Below are 22,456 nucleotides of genomic sequence, written 5' to 3'. Positions count from 1 at the left end.
TGCCCATCACGTGACTATTAGAAGATATGTACTATACCCGATACAGACTAGCACATGTTGCGGGCTTCAGGGAGCTTGATGCTTCCCCGTAGATGCTGCTCGTTGAGGTTGCTTGGATTCCCGCAATCATCTAGGGGTGATCTGTGTTGATATTCAACTCCTCCCATCTGGCAAAATGGCCTGTCGGCTTTGTGTTCGACGGCCTTCTCCGACAACGGTCAGCTTTACTGTCTCCAATGCGCCACGCCGCGCCAATACCCCCGCGAAGATCCTCTTCGGCCTTCAAATTCTACTACGCGCCTTCTTACTTCTCTGCGTCATCACAATTGGGGCTGTCCAGCTTGAAAAAAACTTCCCAGAGATAGATCGCTGGGCCCCATCTTTGCAGCCCCTGTGGTCCCAGCTCGATCAAACGTACCTGTGTAACTTGGTAGACAAGAACAATCCATGGATTGTTGCGGCGATATGTGTGATTGTGGTCTATGGAGTATTTAGGCGTGGCTATACCGGTATGTTTAAACAGGAGGCCCCTTTGGATGCTAATAAGCATATGATTTACATTTTTAATCTTCATCACAGAGGAGTCGTTGTTAGTAATTCGGGGCTTTGGAATCCAAACCTCTACCTCATCCTCAACATACCTTTCAACAGCATCGACCAGGTTCATACCTACGACGCAGATCCAGGATATCGTCATCCATGAGGCTTTCAAAGGATTCGAAGTTCGGTTTTATCTGGCCGTAATTGTGGAAGGGGAGCCTCAGGTCCTTGTAGTCTTTCCGGTATGTCTCTTTCCTACCTATCTAAACGAATATCTTCTAACCCAAACCCTAGCAACTATTACCTAAACGAGATATTTTAGAGGAGGTTTGGAGAGGATCTCGTCGTTGTCTTTATGATGCCAAATCGTGATAAGAGACATGCCGCTGATGAAATCGCTTTGAATCTATTCATGCTTTTTATCTCTGGGAGAAGGTTAAGATGTCGAGGTTCAAGCTGCCTTCTTTGCTTCGGCATCCTGTTTCTTGGCCAGTTTGCGCTGCTTCGTCACCAAGCCTCTAGCATTTCTGGCCTCGACAGTGTCTGTTGTGGCCTTCTGCAAGACAGGTACATATTTCCCGCCAGTCCGAGAATCATTTGCCCCTAGCCAGACCTTGGCTCCTCTGGCATGCTTCTTGACGGCGCCTTGCTTGCTCTCCATTTCTTTGATGATGCTGTTATCACCTTGGGCAACAGTCATATCCAATAGGGCGCCAGCAAGAACCTCATCTATCTTACGCTGTCTCCAAACTGACCAGATGTCTTCAATTACACCTCTCATGCCAAACTTACTATCCCCCTTGGCACTTTTGTTCTTGTTGAGGCGGGGATCTCCTGCATAGACCCAGTCAAGAGCATCCTCTCTATTGCCGGAACTCTCGTCGGGGAAAATGGTATCCCAAAGGACCAAGGGTGCATCAGATGCCATGTCGTACGCTGGTTTGCGAGGATGTTTCACAACATCTAGCAATTCGGGAACAATGGATGGGGCTTCGAGTCCTTGGCCAACCAAAAACAAAATGGCCACCATGTGCCGCACTTGGTGCCATAGGAATGCAGAACCATGGAGTGTGAAGGAATATACTTGGGGCGTGGTAGCGGGCGGTGGCTCCAAAGAGGTCATGTCCGTATCCTGGGCGTCCTCCAATGCCCGGAAACCAGGTCCAGATACATAGCCAAGAGGATTAGTCTTGGGGTTCACGAGCTCGATGTCAGAATGGAAGATCATACGGCGGAAGTTCTCGATTTGCTTGGTTGTGTCGAGTTTGCAGAAGTTCCGGAAGTCATGCTCGCCTTCAAAGTGCTTTGCAGCCTCCCGCATTGCCTCGATATCGAGCCAACCTTCGCGGTATTTTGCGCGAGGCCCGTTCGGGTCCCCTCGGCGATTCTCGAAACCCAACGCGCCCGGAGTTGGTGAAAAGGCAGGCTGTGTGAAGAAGTAGCGATAACGGCGCTCGCGACAGGAGAAACGAGCATCGAACCCGGGCGGAGGATGGGGACACCAAGCCAGAATGCGAATATCTTCTGGAAGCACCCTGTTCAAAATCTGTACATAAGAGTGCTCATCGGCGATGTCATCCCAGTCCTGATCCACAGCGGACTGGTCGACCTGCATCTCATCTTGGTTCTGTAGACCCTGTTGTTCCGAAGCAGTTGTAGACTTGGGCTTCGGCCTAGCACTTCGGACGCGAATACCAATTACTTGTCCGAAAGCACTGACGCCACGATCCGTTCTCCCAGCCTTTGAGTAATCACAACCATCCCAAGAAATGGAATACGGACGAATAGCCCTTGGTTCCATATCGTCGGGCGCGTCCGGCGGCATTGTCTCAGGCATGATGAGACGGGTACGCCGCATAGCTTTCCACAAAACCTCCTCGACAGTAGGCAGCGGAGTCACATTCCCATTTGTATGCTCCAGCCCGTTGTACCGCTGTCCAAGGTACGCGAACTTGAGCGCGATGAAGCGCGATGAGTATTTCGAGGGGTCGAAGCCACGATCTTCTTTTGCTTCCTTCGTCCTTCCTGGTTTCGCCGGAGCCGGAGTCTGTGTTATATCGGTGGCAGGTGAATGTACTCTCTTCTTGAGCGAGTTTGTCGCAGCGCTGGGTAGCGGAATCGCAGGCTCGTAACCGTCGCAGGCAATCGGCGCTGGCGCACGGGGCGTTTCCGCATCAGCGGGCGCTGAGAACTGGGTAGTTTGCGAATGAAGTTGGCGCTCTAGCTCTGTTATGCGCTCGATGAGGCTCGAGTTGGACCATGTTGAATAGTCGGGTTGCCCCTCCTGGCCTGCGTTGGCCATCTTTAGTGCCGTGGAATGGTACTGGCGACTTGCTCGGTGCTTTAAAATCTGTTGGATTGCAAGCGACACTGACACCCTCGCTTGTCGTCTCCACATGCCACTGAAGGGCAATTGGAACCGATTTCTCCTTGTACTGCGTCAAGTGGTTGTTGATTGGATCGAGAATTTTAAAATCTCCGCGGATACTGGTATTTTTTTGGTATATGTAATGTAATGTAATGTTCTACGGACGGTTCTGTGTGCATAAACTCTGCGGCCGTTGTATTTGCATGTAATAATGCCTTTTATTTCTTCCTACAGCCCTAATCGAGCTTTCCAAACCAATTGAAGAGTGGAATCCCTGTAATTCCAGTCACGTAACAAACGGTGCTCAAATTGGACTGCTCATCGTGGAATACGTAGTTATTTTCATAGATGTGACAAAGATCCGCTATCAGCCTTATCTCCCCTCCTCCCGTGTTCGCAAATCGGGGTTTCGAAGCAAACCCTTGGACGGATTTCTTGCGTTTCCTCGTTATGAAAGGCCCTCAAGGCCGAAAATAATATCATGGAAGATCCAGAGTCAACGGAGGTGGAGACAACAGTCACCTTATTGCTCTTGGGCGACCCAGGATGCGGCAAATCCACGTTTCTATCGTCAGTTGTCACCCTTCTCGTTCATGACTAGAATTGAGATGCTCCGATCCGGAGCCCAGTCTTGCACTCGCCTGGTCAAAATATGTAAGAGACTTGTTGGAATGCTAACCTTTGGAGCAGGCGCATCAAGAGTAACAACCTGCGGCCACCAACGCATCTTGGTGGTGTCCAACACAGTCCACCCGAGATCGCGCGGGATAGTGACCAGCCTTTCATTTATGATATTCGGTTCTCCAAGAGGAAATTCAGGTTGGAACTCTATGACACCTCAAATCCTAACCAACATTGGTCTACTTTGCAACCTGACGTAGTCGTGATTGCATTTGACATCTCAAATCGAGAGACTTTGGCGGGCTTGAAAGGCGTGAGTTCCACATCCTTGATACGCACTGTATGAACAAGTACGCTCACAATTATTCACAGTGGAGAAATGACATTACTCGGTTCTTCCAGCATGGGTATGGTGAGCGTATACCAGTCATGATGCTGGGTTTGAAGAGAGATCTGAGAGAAGAAGGAGACAACCTGATATACCCCCAAGAAGTGGGTTTCCCTAAACCCGTTCGGGTCTGGAACTGAGCTGACAATATTTCCAGACTTACCGTATAGCACAGGAACTCCGCTGCGATCGTTATGCTGAATGCTCAGCTATGACGGGCGAGTTGCTTCCGGAGGCCTTTGAAGATTTAGCAAGACTTGCCGGAATGACGACTACTGCAAAAGGCGGACAGACCGCGGGAGGTTGCAATATCTTATGAAAACATCCAACTATCGCATATTAAACAATGCGCCACTTGAATAAAAATGCAGTGCGTTCTCGAAGTGTTGGAGCTATCCGATCACACGACGGTAGTAAGAGCCAGGACGAGGCCTAGGAAACGGGTGCTACCCGATAGGAAGCACTCCACTATAGAGCTCTGCCGTGAGTACTTTACAGATTTGCTACCAGATATCTACGAAATACGAGGGGAGCAATGGTACCAAGCACGATCTTCCGATTACTAGGATACAAACAGGAAGAAACCAAGGTAACGATTAAGTCCACCTTGTAGATTGACAGCACAGGGCTTTCCCCCAGTTGTACAACTGGATATCTTTCCCTCATAAGCGCCTGTCAAGTAATTGTCGTCGCTATTCCTCCCCGATGCAAAACGAATAAAAGGAATATCAACAAGAGTGCCGGGAAGATAAAATCACTGTTGCAAAAGAGAAATTCGTGATGGAAGCTCTTTTTCTTTCTGCTTTTTCAGTTTCTTTTGCTTTTTTGTGTTGACAGAAACTAGGATAGACATGTCAAGGGATTTTTTGCGGGGATGGTAGGGTTCCACCACATGTATTGGTTTCATCAGTGAAAAAAACAAACAAGAGCATTTTCCTCACCTCGCACACCTCCAGGAATACGAGATTCGTCCAAACCATCCCAATCGCCATGGCATTTTCGTAGGGGTATAGATCATACATCCTCTCTCTCAATGCCTATCCTGGCCAGTCTAGTGGATTTACCACTTGGCCTCAGTGGCAGGCGCCTGGGCATCAGCCCAGTCACCGGTCTGGGGAGCAGAGCTAGCAGCCCAGTCACCACCGTCAGCCTCCCAGCTGGTGGCACCAACGGCAGCGCTGGCAGCAGCGAAGGCAGTGCCGGGAGCACCAGCACCGGGGGCGTTCACATCCCAGTTGTCGCCGGCGAAGCCAGACTCAACGGCACCAGCGCCGATCTCATCAGCACCGGGGACCTTGGCCTCATCAGCAATCTCCTTGTTCTCCTCGGCCTCGGGGTCGCGGTAGAAGTAGAGATCGACAACGGTGTCCCACTCGGTCTCGCGAGTAGCAAGAGTACCACGGAGACGGAGGATCTCACGGGCGAGCAACCACCAGACAAGACCGATGGAGTGGCGGCCCTTGTTGTTGGTGGGGATGGCAACATCGACGAAGTCGGTGGGGGAGTCGGTGTCACAGAGAGCAATGACGGGGATGTTGACGTAGCTAGCCTCCTTGATAGCCTGGGCATCGGTGCGAGGGTCGGTCACGACAATGAGGCGGGGCTCCTTGAAAGAGCGGGTAATGTAGTTAGTGAAGTTACCGGGGGTGAAACGACCGGCGATGGCGGTGGCACCGGTGTGGGCGGCGAACTTCAGGACAGCACGCTGACCGTAGGGACGAGCGGAGATGACACAGACATCGGCGGGGTTGTCGATGGCAGCAATGATACGGGCAGCCAGGACGATCTTCTCCCTGTATGGGGAAATATCGAATTAGTTTCCATGTCTCAAGGTTTACTCCAGAACGTCCGGGGAAGGAAAGGCGCTCTGCTTTATTCTACATACCAGGTCTTGCCAATGTTGAGAACGTTGACGCCGTCGGGGCGGGTCTTCCAGAGGTAAGGCTCCATGTGCACCTGGATGTTCTTGGAACCAAGGTGGCACTGGGCGGCCAGGAGCATCTCAATGTCCTGGGGGGTAGGGTTGAAGATAGGGGGGAGCTGAGAGGGGGCCATGGTGGGCGATTGATTGATGGACGAGAGGAGGTGATCAATCGGTTGGCTCTTGTCGTGGTGATGGAGGGAAGTAGTCCAAAGCCGGATCGCGAAAATCACGCCGCATACTCGGAGGAATTTCGCTTGCGCCAATTTTCTGTGAGATTTAGGGCTAGGGCTATCTGGACTACCGGTGAAAACCACGCAAACTAAGGCCTGAGGCAGAAATGCCCTGTGACCTCCAAAAGTAGATTAGCGTATATTCTCCGGACCGCAAGATTTCCCGATCAGAAGAAGTGGTATGCAGAACGTCTCTGACGCTGTTGGGAGGTATTGACAGCCCAGTCGATCACGATGCCGCTGCGCTTCTCGATTCAGCCCTCTACCAAGGCCCTGACAGGTAAAGCAACTTTACTACCCTCAAAAATGAGGTCTAATCGCTGATTGATTTTCACCCTCTCATAGGCGCGTTCGCCGGGCAAAGGCCAACCTCCGCGTCATCTCTCACCACATATGCTGTGACGAGAGCGGCTTCTTCAAAAGCTTCAACGCAGAAGCGGACCGATTTCTTTCGGATTGCGCAGGCACGTCAGCGCAAAGCTGCAAATCTCTCTCGTCAAAAAGTCCTCCAGACCGAGCGGGAGGCATCTCTCGGTGACCCCGTGAAAAGCGAGCCGACCCCTTTCATTCAAGAGATCGAATCGACCCAGAAAGTATCTCAAACGCGTACCACCGAAAACAAGCTCAACTTCTATCTCAATCCGAGCGAGCTTACCAGTGCACTGTCATTCTCGAAAGATCTCAGTGAACCCCTGCAAAACCCTGATCGGGATACTGCCGACCCTCAAATCGAAAAGGAGGCACTCGAGCAACATGAGAGGGCCCATAAGAACGCACAAGAGGCAATTCAGCGTATAGTCAACCTCAACAATGGCAACACCAAAGATCGCATGCGGTTGAATATACAAAAATGCATTGAGCAACTTGGCCGACACCACACAGACTCGGTTCTGCCGCCGAAGCCTGCTAGCTTGCAAAACGATATGTCTACGGGTAATCTAGAAAAGGCCGTTCGTGTTGGTCCCGACACCGGGTCTCCCGAGGTCCAAGCTGCCATCTTGACGGTCAAGATCATGAACCTTTCCAGACATTTGCAGACCGCCAACAAGGATAAGCACAACAAGCGTAACCTGCAAATTCTTGTGCACAAGCGACAAAAGCTCTTACAGTACCTTCGTCGGAAGGAACGGGGCGGTCCTCGATGGCAAAACCTGATGCAAACATTGGGTTTATCTGAGGCATCATGGAAGGGGGAGATTGCTATCTAATAAGGCCAAGCAAAGAAGCAGATAGATATGCTTGAGATTGCGTATTGATGGTCAGGCTAGCAAAATATCCTGTACCTTTGGTGTCACGTGTAGCTGGGGAAATTTTGTTAAGGATCATCAAGAATTGAAGGAACATAATGTTCATCTGTATAATTAGCTTCCTTGTTATCATATTTTTTCATCCTTGCAATTTCCTGGGTCCTTCAATATAGCTTATAGTTGATGTATCACTTTACACTCGAATGTTAGGATTTTCGTTATCCTAGACTATACGCCTAGCTGTGCACCACTTAATACTAATTTTGCTTGTGCACCGTATTAGGAGGAGACATGAGAAATTAGATTTGAGAGAAACATTTGAATACAATAGGCAACTAACATGCTTAAATAAAACAACCCAGTAAAGTTCAGACTATATCTCCGACTCATTAACATTCTTTTATCCAGTCACCTCCAATCACATAAACTCACGTGCTACATATATCTCGGACAGACTAAGATCCATTGTACCTTGTCTGAACTCAAGTGCAAGGTTTCGTAATATTATAATACAGTGAGGATATAGCGAATGTATATGACGGCCACCATGAAGTTGGGTAAATTAGCACCCACTCCTGCTCACTTGTAAATACACACCAAAAGATGCGGGAACAATCACGGCGAGTCCACCATAGACGGCCCGTGCATAATTAGCCTTAGGCAACAAATGAATACACCGCCTAGGTATGGAAGTATTCTGCCAAAATTATTCTGAACTTTTGGATGTCACGTCGAATGGGGGAAGGAGAGGTAGGCCTATTACACCTTCAACCACAAGTAACCGGTCATACGCTCTTGCCTTTTGTTTTTTCTGCCACTTTGGGAAACCGCTTGGCAACCCAAACAACAGTCCCAACCCTAAAACGTAAACAAAGCACAGCACAACAACAACCTCTGCCACTGCTCTAGCACCCTCTTTACGACTTCGAATCAACCTGCAAGTTACGAATACGTTACTATTGGCTTTTGGAAACTACCTCTCAGCCTCTCAAACATCTTCATATCTCTTTCCCAGAAATTCCGAGATGGCTCGAACCCGTTCCAATCCCATCAAGAAGGGGGAGGAACTAAAGCTTGAGTTCCCTCGTCGTCGTCGTTCCCCTTCTAAAAAGGTAAACAGACCCTAAAATTTCCGTCTGTATGTATACGTTAACAAGATGCTTAGTCTGCCTCCCCAATGGAGGACCATCCCATCCAGTCCCTTGAGACTGAAGAGTCTAATGGTGAGTGTTCTCACCCCGATATCCAGGTCGTGATTACCCTGGCGCGGGCTATCATTCCTTCACCTGGTGATGACGCTATGGTCGTCGATGAAGTCGGGCCTGGCCTCGATGCCATGCAGACTGATGATGCCACTGCGCCATCACCAGTGCGTTCGGTCCATTTTGCGTCCGAAATGGACGTTGACTATCCTGTGGTTTCTGCTCCCATCTACACTCCTATTCCCGCTCTTGCCCCTGCTCCTGCCTCTCGTGGAACTGCCTGGGTTACCTGGATCATCTCATTCTTCAATTTTTTACCGGATGTGCCCGCCATGGGCAATATGGACCTCCTTCAGGAATTGACAAACCTCGCCACAGCAGGCTGGCTACCTAGGACCCTCACCCGCGGAACTGACGGCCCACCGGACAGCCCCCGCCGCCACCGACGACGCCATCGCCGCCGACGCAGCTCCTCTCAACGCCGATCAAGCTCGCCTGGATCTTCAACCGACTCCCCACCCCGTGCGCAGGTGCTCGCCCCACAGAATGCGACACCCATTCGCCGGGGACCTCGTTCATACGCGGCAATTTCCAATCGTCGTCGAATAGAGGCCATAGGCTCTATGAAGTCAACCTTGTTCCGTGTTTCAGACCTCGTGCCTCCGGACCAAGCCAACGAGGAAAACAAGGCGAACTCCACCAATACTGATGATCGCCGTACTGATAGGGTCGCCGATACTGATGATACTCGTGTGGACACGGTCCAAATGGCCACTGATACCACTGAAACCACCAACCCAGCCGGGGCTGTCAACCAAGCCGGGCATACCAACCAAGCCAGCGATACCAACCAAGGTGATGTTGACAACCAGCCGGGTAGCTGGAGCCGATGGATCTTCAACAGTGTCTCGCGACGTTGGACAGCGATTCGTGGTCGTGTTGCTCCGCATGGTAACGAAACAAAGGAAGCCGCCATTACTGAAACACAGAGGAGTACTGGAACCGAGACTAAAATTGATACGGGCTCTGATGCACCAAGCACTACCCCCGAAACACCGGCTACTGATACCGTGGAAGCGTCAATGATGCCTGTTGTCTTGACAGGACCTTCGAGTACAGGTCACCCACCTAAGCCCCCCTTTGCGCACCTTTTACGACCCCGCGCACCATCTAAATACCGCGTGGCAAGCAACAAAGCCCGAAAGAGAGCTGCGGAGGCCTATGCAAAGGAGCTCGCCGCCAAGGAGGCTGCCCGGGATGCCGCCGCCAAAGAGGCCGCTGCCAAAAAGGCGGCTGCGAAAAAGGCGGCTGCTGAAAAGGCGGCTGCTGAAAAGGCCGATTCTCCCCAAAACCAAGAGGACCGTGATAAGAGAACCCTCGAAAAACTTGGCTCTGAATTACGGAGTGGAAAGGTAAATCCTCTCCATCTCCCCCCCAAACTGGTCCCTATCGTCGGAAGCCCGTAGACAGTTCATGCGGCGCGGACGTCGTCTGACAACTCCACTCCAGCAGATCCCGGAACCCAATGCCCCGCCTCTTACTGACGAGGAGTGCCTGGAGCTCATGCTTGCGCAAGAGCAGAAAATACTGGATGCCAAAAAGGATAAAAAGCCCCCTTCCCCTCAAAGCATACCTGGCCCATCAGGTGGTGGGTATGGCCTCGATGAATCCTTCTTTATCGATTGCGATTCCGATGAGGGTGATTTTGCCGAGGCCCAGTATGAGCTTGAGACAAGGATAAGCAAGAAGAGAAAGCTCAAGGAAGAGAACAAGAGCCCCAACAAGCGCCGCAAACATGTCATCACAACCTCTAGGGCCCCAACGAAGCTCAACCGCCGAATTGCCGCCGATAAGTTCCAGCCCAAGATTGATCTTTCACCCATTGGCTCTGAGGGGGACCCAGAGACTCCCAAGAAAGATGAGCGGCCAACGGGCCCATCTCGGCCGGTCACTGGCTCTGAGCTCAAAGGTGGACCAAAACCTCCCAAGAACGATAAGCAGCCGAGTGGCTCGTCTCTGCCGGTGTCTGATTCTGAGCTCCGAGGTGGACCGAATATCCCAGGGACGACAAACAGCCGACTGGCCCATCTCGCCCGGTCACTAACCCCCCGTGGAACATTCAGTGTGCCTGGATGGTTCTCATCACCCTCGTCTGCGGGGGCCCCTTCCTCGGCCGAAAAGGGTCCGGCTCCTGCATCCAGTACGCCGGGCCCATCTATCCTCAAAAAAACCATCATCTGCCGGGACCCCGTCCGGGTCGGCAGCAAAACCCCATGCAGACCCATCCAGCACGCCTGGTCCCTCTATCCTCAAAAAGCCATCGTCTACCGCGGCAACCTCGACACCTAATGACGACATTTCCCCGGTCAGTCGAGCCCGCAACAAGGCCGAAGTCTTCAAACCTAAGACTCCCAGCCGCCTTCGCGAAACTACTCCGAGCGTTCGCGAGTCCCCTGTCCGCAGTGCAACTCAAATGAATGAATCCTTCCCAAATGCGGAATGGGTCGATACAAGCGCGCAAGACTGGTTGGTCGAAATATGTCCGAACGGAAATTTCAAGAAGCTTCCATGGCCTGAGCCGGACGAGGTTGGGGAGGATGAAGCGGCTGCACAGAGTTGGGTCAACTTGGCAGTCAAGAAAGATGAGACGATTACCCAGGCGGCAATCAGTCAGTGGCAGGCTATGATGACTGCTACTAGTTAATCGTATTGAAGACTGGTATAGCGACGACTATGTTAAGTTGTAAATGAGGATCACGTTTGTTTAACCCCGGTAATGAGAATTCTCTGAGTTCTGGAAAAAAAAATTACTTAGTAGTAACGGAAAGTGAGCTGCTGTTCCTACCACCATTTTAAGATTCTGTTCAGATCAACAAGATATAACGTTGGGATGAATTGTGTAGAGACTTATTGATTCATCCGCGGCGCCTTGGTAGATGCAGACTTTGCCTTATTTTTTCATAATAGCTAACTTTCCTAGCTAGTGCGAGTCATCTCGAAAATGTTGGGCAACAAAGACGAAGCTGTTAGAAGGTTGGACGGTTGAGATTAAATGTTGGAAGTCATGGTTGCCATTTAGATGCTTGTAGAGCAACCACTATGCAAGGTATATATTTAGTGGTATTCAGTAGCCAAGTGGGTATACCAGGCCCAGGTGAGATGCAGGAGGATTTGTAATATGTGAAAGTTAAGACATATGGGGTATAAGAAGATTATCAGGTGTACTCATAGTATAAGCTTTAATGGGCTAACGCACTGCAGAAGGTTATTTTTGGCCGTCTGCTTAGGAAGTGGAGGATCTGCATCAATCCCCAGGCTATAGAAAAGTGTCCGAGATGAGGTGATTGGAGCTGCAAATGAGGTCATTGCCGTTGTAGCCGTTCGACGCCTTGACTGGCCGGTTCTCCGCATTTCTCGAGATGACAAATAGATGACGCCAAATAGAATCAGAAGAGCCGCTGGAGTGCATGACATGACAAACCCATCTTGATCACTAATACAAGCCTCCAATCTTTCTACAGTAGAAGGAACGAAATCTACATAAGCGTCCAAACCTCCAACCCATCTGTCTGCAATCTACCATCTACACCTCGCCTCCGCATCTGGATCTATTCCAACATCCAGCAAGAATCGACATTGTATAACTCCCAAAGCCACTTGACAAACATGTCCACCACCACGCAAACTTCCTCTGCCACCCAATCCTCAGACTACGTCCCGCGCGGACCCGCTGAAGCAAGCCTCGTCTTCTACGTGCCTCCGGAAGACGGCAGCGCGCCCTTCAACTACGTCGAAGACCCCCCCAGCGGGACAACCCAAATACAACTACCGCGAACAAAAAGTCACTGTCCCGCTGACTGACATCCGCGGCAATGAAGCCGCCTACACCCTCGACAAAGACTCCTTCTCCGCACACTCCAATGTGCCCTCCGCCGCAACATACTCCACCTTCGACTCCGACGACACCATCCGCTCCGTCTACTACCCGGAGGTCACGCAATTCCTGCTGGACAAGGTGCCCGGTGCGCACAAAGTCATCCTCTTCGACCACACCATCCGGCGCCAGAAAGAGGGCTCCGCGCGCACTCCCGTGAGCCGCGCACACGTGGACCAGACGCCGCGCGCCGCGGCTGACCGCGTGCGGCTGCACGTGTCGGATCCCAAAGAGGCGGAGGCGTTGCTGGCCGGCCGGTACAGGATCATCAACGTGTGGCGGCCGTTGGGGCCGGAGCCGGTGCAGAGTTTCCCGTTGGCGTTTGCGTCGGCGGCGTCGGTGCAAGAGAGTGATCTTGTTCCGGTGCAGCACCGGTATCCGAACCGGGTGGGGGAGACGATGGGGGTGCAGTACAACCCCGGGCAGAAGTGGAATTATTGGTCGGGGATGACGGGGGATGAAAGGTTGTTGCTCAAGTGTTCGGATTCGAAGGGGTTGGCGGATGGGAGTGTTGCGCAGTGGGTGCCACATACGGCGTTTGAGGATGCGAGGACGCCGGCTGGAGCGCGGCCGCGGGAGAGTATTGAAGTTAGGGCTTTGGTGTTTGGGTAGAGAAGGGTAATCCTAGAAGAACTAGGGTTGGGGACTTGGGGAGAATGATTTTTATAGCGTGATGTGTATCATGAATTTATATCCGGTTATGATTCTTTGATGAGCTCAGTATTGTTTATAGGCGTAATGGAGCTTTTTCAGGTAACAGTGCATGCGGAACCTTCGTATAGAGAATGGGTATCCATGTACCCTAGTAGTATACGGTGGCGAAGTCGATATCCGAATCGAGGGAGACAGACATGGTAAAAAGAACCAAGATTACTCAAACTCCTCAGTTTGAGTCTGTAACGAGAACTGGCCAATATCAGTGAAGAAACTCTGTGCATTTTCTGGCGAGGACACGACCTCAACTAGGAATGCAATCACCATGACAGAAGCTGGAAGACAGCCCCGGCGCTGGTATTTCGAACAAATCGCCGCGGGCAGATCAGCAGAACATCAGTGATCTGGACATTAAAGTTTTCTCATTTCAAGACAGATAGCACCCCCATTATCCAGCTATGAGGACTCCAGCGAACCTATATGGTAGCATCCTCAAGCCTATCCACAAAGCCCTCACACTCCGTACAGTCGCAACCGCCACAGACACCCCAACGCCTCCCCGGCTCCTCCCCATAATCAAGCAAGAACACCGAGAAATCCACGCCCACAGCCACCGGATCCTCCATTCGGCCAGCCCAGACGAGCAAACCAGATACCAGAACCTGTTCACATGGGAACTAGCCCGCCACGTTATCGGTGAAGAGCTCGTGGTGTACCCGGCCATAGCAGCCCACGTGAAGAACGGATTCAAGGTCGTATCGAGGAACCGCGCAGAGCACCACGCGATAAAAGAGCAGCTCAAGGTATTCCAGGGTCTGCCGTCGACAGATCCGCGCTTTGCAGCTGCCCTGGAGGAATTGATGGGCGATCTTACGCCACATATGCAGAGGGAAGAGAGCGAGGATTTTGTGGCGCTAGAGGAGGCGCTGTCGGAAGGTGAAAGCGAGGAGATAGCGAGGGTTTTGGATCGGACGAAGGCATTTGTGCCGTCGAGATCGCATCCGTTGGCTCCTGTTGATCCGCCCTTTCACACGGTGGCAGGGTTGCTTACGGCGCCGCTGGATATGATTGCGGATTTGTTTCGCAAGTGGCCGCATTCGAGAGACGAAGGGGGGAAGGTGAGGCAGAGGACTGATCTGAGGTGAAGATATATTGTACTGGTACAAGGTTAGACTTGTATTACTTTTGTGCTGATCTAGAAACTGAATTACGAAGTCTACCGATACTCGATATAGATCAAGAGCAACAAGATCAATGGATTGGCTAGAAAGCACTCATTGAAGGGTGAAACCACAAAAGTTGAAAAAAAAAAGAGAACTTGAGATTATTATCATTGATTTGTAGCCTATCCTTGACAAGCCAGCATTGGTGACTTCGTGACAGCCATATCATCCATCTTGAAGTTACTCGAGGCCATACTGGTATATGCATGTTGTGCGCGGCGCATTTTGGACAAGCCACTCGAGTTTCTCCGAATCACCAAAGCTTTTTCTTTGTGCTGCACGGCGTCTTCGACTGACCGACGCCTTTTCCAAGCTTTGCGGAACTGCGCTCGCTCGTCCTCCTGCTGCTTCGTACGCATGAGCATGAAGCCCTGATGGGCCTCCTTCTCTTCACTTAGTGCCTGGACCTGAGTAACACAACATCTATTAGTAAAGGGAGTACAAGAACTTGCAATCGTCCAAGGGCAAATGGATTCCACTAAGAATATGCACACGCAGCAAAAAGACTAAATGCAGACATACATAAGTAATCCACAGCTCCTGTTCCGAACTCCAAGCCTTTTGACACCGCGTCAACTGCTCCTCTGCCCTGGCAAGCTCCCGCTCCTGCTCGACAGTCCACCGCGAGCGGCTACGAACAATACTAGCCCAGCTGACCGCGCGGGTAAGTTGAGGCGGCGGGGACGAAGGCCGGGGCAAATCGGGGACATACGCGAGACAGGCCTGCGAGCCGGACGATAGGTCCGGATCGGGGGCAGGCAGCGCACCTGATGAGTCGCTCGCTGCACGATCCGGGCTCTGCTTCACCGCTACCTGCAGGGAACTGGAGCCGTTACCCGGCAGGGATGGGTTGGGTAGCTTGGCAGTACGTGGTTCGGGGCTAACGTTGTGCGAGACCTTGGAGTTTGGGATGGAGGCTGGGAACTCGATGTCGACAACATCGGGTCTCTCCTCTTTTTCTTTGCCTTTGGTGGATGGGCGCCGTTTCCAGGGAAGGGGAGGGCGCGGTGGACAAGCGTAAAGACCGACATCAGCACGCCTGGGGTAACATAGATACCATTCAAAGGAGGCAGAAGAAAACCGTAAGCAGCTGAGATCAAGGAGTGACGTTGAAACCAATCAATTATGAAACTAGACCATGCGACTTACATACTCCTCTACTGGCTTCGTGGGTTTCTTTATATGTACTCGCAGAGTGCCCGTCCTGCGAGTACCGCCCTACTAAGTATTGATTGACAGTCGGACCGACAAGCCAATAAACGAAAACCAGGTGCAGACGACCACTCGCACTAGAGTGGGGGTTGACGGCGAGAAATCCGACGTACATTGCCTCTGGCTGGCCACGCGAGAACAGACACGAGTGCCCCGGCCCTCTTGGTTGGTCTAGGCTCGACAGGGAGCTGCAGCGTTGGCCGGGAGTTCAATCTTCGCAATGCAAGAACACCCTTGGCGCACCGCACCGGGAAATGGATCGTTGTACATGACTTCTTGTTTCGGGGGCTTATTGGGGGCGTTGTCGTCATGGTGCTGGTCGGCCGTGTTAGTTTTGAAACATCATGACGACCGCAAAGCTTTTGCGCCGGGGGATATCGGTTTAGGGCTGGGGGTCAGGTTCGGAAAACCAGGAACTTAAATATGACACGCGCTTGTGGTTGGTCGTGGATATTCGACACACACTATCCCTATCCTATATTCCCTAGTATGTATGATGAAGTTCAGAGGCGAGTAGTACGTTTGATCCTCACCGAGATCACCCTCGAGGATAACTTAAAGGACTTAGTTTCGTACGGCGCAACGTTTAGGAGGCACTCATATTCATCACGAGGCAAGAAAACAGGACAGGTATAGTAATAGACGGACAAAGAACGGTAAGGGAATCATGGAGGAGAATAATGCAGCCCTATTCACAAACAAACCACCGACTCCATCGCCAATACTTCAGAGCCCAACAATCGTACGCCGAACTATAATAGGAACAAGAAATCACAAAGGGAATCGTGCTTCAGAAAATATCATCGCCAAGTATCAACAGAGGCACCGCGGGCGGCCTTTATCTTCCGTTCCTCTCGGATCTGCTCACCAATGATGATGCTAATCAGTCTCCGGTGCAGCTCAGCCTCTGTCCATTCAACCTGTCCAGATCCACCATACTGTACATCCGCGTGAGAAAGTTCATGCACAAAGCGGTCAATGACAGCAAATTGCATTTCCGTAATAGGCACCCCGTGATGCCCATCTGACGTCCAGATCCAGTCCCCAAGGATCTGAGCACGCCCGGGAGTATCGTAGTAGGGGAAGCGCTCCGGATGCCGCTTTGCGATTCGGTAGAGCCGCCGAAGAGCACTATAATGGCCATTGGAGAAAAAGCCAAACACTGCAAGTGGTCTCAGGCCCGGCCGGCACCCCTTGCTCATTACCCGTCATGTGAGCCTCCTTGACTACTTCGGGAGACTGGCTTGCATAAGAAGCCTGCCTGTAATCGTTATCGGCGAATTCTTGACGATTTTCAGGGCTCTCAGGATCTTGTGAGAGTGACTGGCTTGAGATAGATACAACGTCCGGCTCAGGAACTTCAATGGTGGCTTGTGGGTCGGCGTTTTCTTCAGGCGCCAGGTCGCTTTCCTCGTCTTCCTGTCTGTCTTCAGAGCCATCGATAGAGCTGTCATAATGGGATTTCGGAGGTGCTTTCAGCCACCTCGGTGTGAGACTGGTGATTCGCTTGAACCAGGATGAAGGTTCACCTAGGGACTGACGTGAAGGCTCAGGGGTGGCGGCGACATTTTCTTCCACAGATGCCTCTCCTTCGGGTCCACCTTCCTCCATGTCTGACTGAGCCGGTCTCTCATCCCTGTCATCCTTGGGCGAGTTATTGGCTTGTGATGAATGGCCGGTGGTGACAGGAGAGCTGTGGCTTCCTTCAACACCCCTCTCAGGACTAGAGGATTGAGAAATAGGCTGTAGACGAACTCTCTTTTGCGGGGAAGACTTGATCGCGGACCCATTGATGGACGAGCTTTGGGCACCAGGGCGTCCTCTCAAGATACTCCGGGGCGTGCTGGTTCCATTGAAGTACCGTGCGCGGTTTGGAGTATCTTCTTCCGCCAGAAGCGCCGAAAGGTCAACCTCTTGGTCGCGCAGTTGGCGGATGTGTGTCGGCCCAAGGGTTTGCTCCCTATGCTCTATCGCCACATAGCCTGGCGACGAGCTTGGCGGGTTTTGGTTGGACGTGTTGACTATCCGCCTCCAAGAGTTGGCAGCTTCCTGAGCAGGAGCAGATTCACGTTCATTCGAGCTGTGGGACAGATGACTGTTATCTCGGGCTTCTTGTTGCCAGATATCGTCGAAGCCGTCCTCCTCATCCTCTTCCTCCGCAGCTGCCTGGCGAGTTCTAGGATTTTTGCGGGCTGCAGCAGACCTTGGCCCAGACTGCGGCTGCCAAATGTCATCGAAGTCGTTATCATCCTCCTCCTCCTCCTCCTCCTCTTCTCTTCTCCCATTTGAAGCAGTTGAGTGATTCTGCATAAGCTCACGATCAGAATACTGAGGCCTTGCTTCAACTTCATCCTGCGTGACGGCTTCGTGCTCGGATTGCGCAACATCAGGAATATCGTCCATCTGGACGCTTGCATCTTGTGAAGCATTGTCGTCGCTCTCAATTTCAATGAGTCGATCGGAATTGGCGGGATCTTCAGCATGACGGCGTACTTCATCACGCGCCCGCTGCCAAGCGGCCTCTGTGTTTGGATCTTCGGAGCGACTGGCTGCTTGACGAATCTGCTGCCATGCATTTTCTCTCGCTCGCGTCACTCCTTCACGCGCTTGCTGCCATGCCGGTGAGCTTGCTGGACCGGCACTGCCAGCTGCTTTGTAGACTCGCCTCCATGTGGCCTCTGTACTATGAACTTCATCCCGGTTGACTTCATTGTAGACCATCTTCCATGCTGCTTCTGTTGACAGGCCAGAATGTTCAGCTATTTCGTAGGCGCGCGTCCATGCTTCATCTACTGATAGACCGGCACGACCAGCTGCTTCATAGACCATCTTCCAAGCCGCTTCTGTTCTTTCAGCTTTGGCCCGATTGGCTTCGTCGTATACAAGCTGCCATGCCGACTCTGTTGTCATACTGGCACGACCAGACCTGCCACGTGCGGGCTGTCGCCCATCATCGGACTTTCGGTCTCTGGCAGCTGCTGGACTATGATGCGGTACGCCGTTCTGACCAGTGCCTGTTGGCTGAACCAAGATCGGCTCGTCATCATCTTCACTCCAAGCCGCTTCTTCATTGTTCTTGACACCCATTGACTCCTCAAAACCTTGATTGTCGGCGGGAACCTGACTGTCTGGACCAAGAGGATCTTCTTCGCGCAAAGCTCGACGCATTGCAAGTTCCTGGCCAAACCCCACTGCCGCGCGCAGTTCGCGCTGTGTATCGGGACTGAATGTACTGAATACAGTTTCAAGGCGTCTTTTTCGGCTCGTGTTGCTGCTAGTTGGCGTCCCATTTTGTGGAGCTCTGAATGGGCCTTGCAGAGCCATGCCAACACGGACGATCCGGGCCAAGCTAGGAGCTGTGATCTTTTTGGAAGAAATGAGCGGTTTCCCCGGTGAAAAAGCGGAAGGTAGCTCGGGATATGAGAATTCCTTCATAGAACTTTGATCTTTGAGAGCAAAGAGCTGGGATGGTGGGTTGGCCAGGCGTTGTGATCCGGATGAAACGTTCATGGAAGTTGGACTTGGCTTCGCAGAGCTATGAGTATCACTCCGCAAGTCCTGAATTGTGCCCGGAAGCTTCCTTTTTAATCGGTCTCCAATCCGGCCATTGTCTCGATCTCGTAAGATCTTCGAAGAATCGTCTCCAGATATTCGGGCGCTAGAACCCAGTCCACGCTGCTTAACAGATGGGAGAGTATCCAAAGATATCATTGTGAATCCTTCACTCTCCATAATCGAATCAAACTCTTGTTTATCTTCGTCTGCATCATCCACATGATCGGTTTCAGGGTGTTCATCGACGGCTCCAGAATCTGGAATGTTTGTTTCTAAGCCTTCATTAATTGTTTCAAGGTATTGATCCACCGGGGCTTCTTCGGTCTGGTGTTCTTCCTCGCCCAGCGAGGAAGTTGGAGTAGGACTTGGGTATGTCCGTGGTGACGAAACCACATGCGATAGATGATTAGACCGAGCAGATGACACTTGTCTCTCTCGGGTCGGGGATGGCATCTTGGAAGGCGTCGAATTAAGGTTTTCGTCATTATCCTGGAAATGGTGCTCTGTAGCGCCGATTGTTGGGGTATCATAGGTAGCACGACCAAATTTATGGCCAGTGATATCATCCAAGCTTTCGTGACGCGCTGGTGCCGGTGTTGGCGGACGGAGATTCGCAACCGGTAGATCATCTGCTCCAAGTGAATCGCTTTCAAACCCATCGTCCACTGCCATATTGATTGGGCTCAATGGAGCATCCTCGACTGCAGCGCCAGCATCAGCAGTCAAGTCCATAGGGCTGGGCCGAGGTACTGGCGATGGTTCATCCTCTGCGAGGATAAATCCAGGTTCCTTTGGCTTCGGAGTGCCTTTGCGTGGCCGCCCTCGTTTCCGTTTCCCTGCGCTCCCTTCTTGTGTGCCCGGCGTGTTGCCCGGGCTCGTTTTGTTTGGCCATGGCGATCCGCTTGGTGCTAGATCGGACTTGCGAGGGCGCCCACGTTTTCGCGCAGGGGTTTTGTCTTTCAGCGGGCTTCTCTCATCCTTCAGTGGCACTTTCATGGTAATGGTGGACGGTCGACGGCGTTTGGGAGACGGGCTCCCTCGAATTCGACCGTCGTTCTCGTTTTCCTCGTCCTGTGTAGCCTCAAGGGTAACCCGAATGCGCCATGGGCTCACATTGCCATCCTGCCCTTTTTCCGGAGAGAGCGAGCGCTGGCGACTATCGAGTTTCATTGTCGGTGACCCGGGCAGCAGGACATCGTCGAAGCGAATCGAATGCGCGCTCTTCGCAGGACTCAGGCTCACGCGCCGACGTTTAGCGGGGGTTTGTTGACGCCTGACGATGGCGGGAGACATCCAACTCTGGCGACCGGTAAAAGGCTTAATTGGGGATGAGATCAGGTAGTCGGCATCGCCTGGAGGGCCGAGGATATCAGGGGAGGAGCTCTGGCTGCGCGACGTGCTCGACATGGCGGGAGACTCGCTGGATGGAATCTCAGCACGCGTGCCGCGAGGTGGAGGGGGCGCACGCCGTGGAATGCAGGAATCGGATCACCACCCAGGCTATACAAATCTCGAACAGATACAATGATTGGAGAAATATTTTCCAAAAAAAACACAGCGGGGCACAGGGTTCGGCGGTAAACAAGCACGATGTTGTTGCGACCGTGAAATTAGGTAAGAGCCCAAAACAGTCCAGCTCCACATGTGGGGATCGACTGAACTACACAGCACTTTAATCTCATCTCGTCTCTGGAACAACACTATGTTGAGCTTGTTTTTGGATGAGCAAGTGCCACAGTAATGAGTGCAGTCCAAATATTTTACACAGACCTCACAGCTTCGACTATGTTCAACACACCCACAGATAAGGGACATCCATCTTGAAACACCGAAACGTCATGTCTTCGAGATAATAGTATTGCTCTCAAGGTTGGCTGTGAGCCATAACTTCCCAAATTTTCGCTGTCTTGGGATATGATCCAAATTAATATAGTCTCTGTACACTACTTATGTCTTGCGCAGCCCTCCATAATATCATTATAGTTTGTTATACTCTGCACCTCCCATCTTTTGTTCGAGAGGCCTTTCACCACACCTCGCTTGTTCAAGTTACCGGTCTAGCAATTACGTGCAGCACTAAAAAAAAGTCAAACTTGACAGATAAGATTGCCTTCCCTTCTTTGGCTCACACGTGCTCCAATTTGATCGCCCTGATTCATTTGCTTCATAAGCCCCAACTTGACCGTGAAGACAACCCTGGCGCCCACTACGACCCGATTGTTTCGTTATGTAATATAACATAAATTGCATCAAAATAGATCTCCAGCAGAGCGTAAGTTTGCAGGCTTCGAAAGGAATTGGAATAGAGACTGCCGGGTTGATAAACGATCTCCCTTGTCTAGTACGCAAGGGCGCGTCGACGAGTACTATATATACTCTCATAAAAGCATAAGCAAGCAAGAATACACCACATCCACTGCAGCAGAACGTCCAAATGAAATGCTTTCAGAACAAAGTGAGTTATCTACCGAAATAGATAGGAAATCGGACTTTATATACCGGGTTCGACTATGACCCGCGCACACAAAGGAGCCCGTCCTGATGAATGACAGACGCGATGATTGTACTAGTCGGGATTTTCTTCTTCTTTTTTTTTTTCGACATGTCTACATAGTTCTCTTTTCTATATATTATCCAAAATTCGATGACTAGGTAGCAAGTTCTCATGCGGTCATGACTCAGCAGTATAATCGCTTCCAAGGCGTCAAAACAAATAAACCGCTTAGATGTCCGCGGCAACCAGGACCGGAGAGCTTGATGGGGACAAAATCCAGATTCGAGGAATCGAAAAAAATAAGTAGAAATCCTGGCTGGGGAATGGATATATTGGAAATCATGTCAGCATAGAACAAACCAGTAACTAATTGCCGTCACAGTTACAAAGAAAAGCAAGTAAGCTCCCGGCCCCCAGACTGGGGCTTGGACGATCGGCAGCAATTACTTCCCCATTTCATTTAGGGAGGAATCTCGCTTGCCAGGGATAACTAGTGGCACGGGATTTCCATCCACCGGAGTTTTGCCCTGGAATTGGGGTTGGATCTCAAGGTAGCATGGGGCTTTGCGTAGTGGTTGTCGGACGGAGCTTACTGTAGCTAGGCTCCACCTTGTCGAAATACACGGTACCGTTACCACTGTATTATGTACCAACCCTTCATTTCATAGTTAACATTTCTTATATACGGAACCCACCGTAAATATAAACTAGTTATATACTCCGTAGTCGATGCCTGTCATTTTAGATAGTTCAGAGTTACATATATTTCACTCCATAACCATACATTACAACCCCTTGCCTCCTGTCGCTCCAACACATATTGAGGGTCCGAGGCCACAGTGGGCTCTGCGCGAAGCTTTGGAC

The 22,456-nt window shown here is 51.4% G+C and overlaps 10 protein-coding genes across 10 annotated transcripts; 6 read left to right on the top strand and 4 right to left on the bottom strand.

Moving 5' to 3' along the window:
• Nucleotides 1-175: 175 nt before the first annotated feature.
• N7468_004700 (PIG-H family GPI synthesis protein) lies at nucleotides 176-912 on the top strand (the record flags this gene model as incomplete). Its single annotated transcript, XM_058473997.1, has 3 exons — nucleotides 176-509; nucleotides 580-782; nucleotides 835-912. 3 exons carry the CDS (start codon nucleotides 176-178, stop codon nucleotides 910-912), a joined length of 615 nt encoding a protein of 204 aa, XP_058333000.1.
• Nucleotides 913-991: 79 nt separating this feature from the next.
• N7468_004699 (pseudouridine synthase DEG1) lies at nucleotides 992-2,842 on the bottom strand (the record flags this gene model as incomplete). The annotated part of the gene is made up of 1 exon (XM_058473996.1): nucleotides 992-2,842. One exon carries the CDS (start codon nucleotides 2,840-2,842, stop codon nucleotides 992-994), a length of 1,851 nt encoding a protein of 616 aa, XP_058332999.1.
• A 523-nt stretch (nucleotides 2,843-3,365) lies between these two features.
• On the top strand, nucleotides 3,366-4,236 carry N7468_004698 (uncharacterized protein; the record flags this gene model as incomplete). The annotated part of the gene is made up of 4 exons (XM_058473995.1): nucleotides 3,366-3,478; nucleotides 3,599-3,842; nucleotides 3,902-4,021; nucleotides 4,075-4,236. Coding segments are annotated over 4 exons (639 nt in total), but the record flags the coding sequence as incomplete, so codon positions are not given.
• A 741-nt stretch (nucleotides 4,237-4,977) lies between these two features.
• Nucleotides 4,978-5,972, bottom strand: rps0 (40S ribosomal protein uS2; the record flags this gene model as incomplete). The annotated part of the gene is made up of 2 exons (XM_058473994.1): nucleotides 4,978-5,710; nucleotides 5,803-5,972. 2 exons carry the CDS (start codon nucleotides 5,970-5,972, stop codon nucleotides 4,978-4,980), a joined length of 903 nt encoding a protein of 300 aa, XP_058332997.1.
• Nucleotides 5,973-6,305: 333 nt separating this feature from the next.
• N7468_004696 (mitochondrial 37S ribosomal protein uS15m) lies at nucleotides 6,306-7,279 on the top strand (the record flags this gene model as incomplete). Its single annotated transcript, XM_058473993.1, has 2 exons — nucleotides 6,306-6,351; nucleotides 6,417-7,279. The coding sequence occupies 2 exons, from the start codon at nucleotides 6,306-6,308 to the stop codon at nucleotides 7,277-7,279; spliced, it is 909 nt and encodes a 302-aa protein (XP_058332996.1).
• Nucleotides 7,280-8,343: 1,064 nt separating this feature from the next.
• Nucleotides 8,344-11,267, top strand: N7468_004695 (uncharacterized protein; the record flags this gene model as incomplete). Its single annotated transcript, XM_058473992.1, has 5 exons — nucleotides 8,344-8,430; nucleotides 8,484-9,932; nucleotides 10,030-10,720; nucleotides 10,785-11,189; nucleotides 11,236-11,267. 5 exons carry the CDS (start codon nucleotides 8,344-8,346, stop codon nucleotides 11,265-11,267), a joined length of 2,664 nt encoding a protein of 887 aa, XP_058332995.1.
• Nucleotides 11,268-12,186: 919 nt separating this feature from the next.
• On the top strand, nucleotides 12,187-13,066 carry N7468_004694 (putative methyltransferase; the record flags this gene model as incomplete). Its single annotated transcript, XM_058473991.1, has 2 exons — nucleotides 12,187-12,264; nucleotides 12,317-13,066. The coding sequence occupies 2 exons, from the start codon at nucleotides 12,187-12,189 to the stop codon at nucleotides 13,064-13,066; spliced, it is 828 nt and encodes a 275-aa protein (XP_058332994.1).
• A 500-nt stretch (nucleotides 13,067-13,566) lies between these two features.
• On the top strand, nucleotides 13,567-14,253 carry N7468_004693 (HHE domain protein; the record flags this gene model as incomplete). Its single annotated transcript, XM_058473990.1, has 1 exon — nucleotides 13,567-14,253. One exon carries the CDS (start codon nucleotides 13,567-13,569, stop codon nucleotides 14,251-14,253), a length of 687 nt encoding a protein of 228 aa, XP_058332993.1.
• Nucleotides 14,254-14,757: 504 nt separating this feature from the next.
• On the bottom strand, nucleotides 14,758-15,658 carry N7468_004692 (uncharacterized protein; the record flags this gene model as incomplete). The annotated part of the gene is made up of 2 exons (XM_058473989.1): nucleotides 14,758-15,421; nucleotides 15,546-15,658. 2 exons carry the CDS (start codon nucleotides 15,656-15,658, stop codon nucleotides 14,758-14,760), a joined length of 777 nt encoding a protein of 258 aa, XP_058332992.1.
• A 685-nt stretch (nucleotides 15,659-16,343) lies between these two features.
• Nucleotides 16,344-20,505, bottom strand: N7468_004691 (putative AT DNA binding protein; the record flags this gene model as incomplete). Its single annotated transcript, XM_058473988.1, has 2 exons — nucleotides 16,344-16,643; nucleotides 16,705-20,505. The coding sequence occupies 2 exons, from the start codon at nucleotides 20,503-20,505 to the stop codon at nucleotides 16,344-16,346; spliced, it is 4,101 nt and encodes a 1,366-aa protein (XP_058332991.1).
• Nucleotides 20,506-22,456: the final 1,951 nt, after the last annotated feature.

This window comes from Penicillium chermesinum (genome assembly GCF_028974085.1).
Source record: "Penicillium chermesinum strain IBT 19713 chromosome Unknown utg000003l:1.0-5111272.0:1.0-5115320.0, whole genome shotgun sequence".
Taxonomy (NCBI): domain Eukaryota; kingdom Fungi; phylum Ascomycota; class Eurotiomycetes; order Eurotiales; family Aspergillaceae; genus Penicillium; species Penicillium chermesinum.
This window is presented reverse-complemented; position numbering and strand designations above follow the sequence as displayed.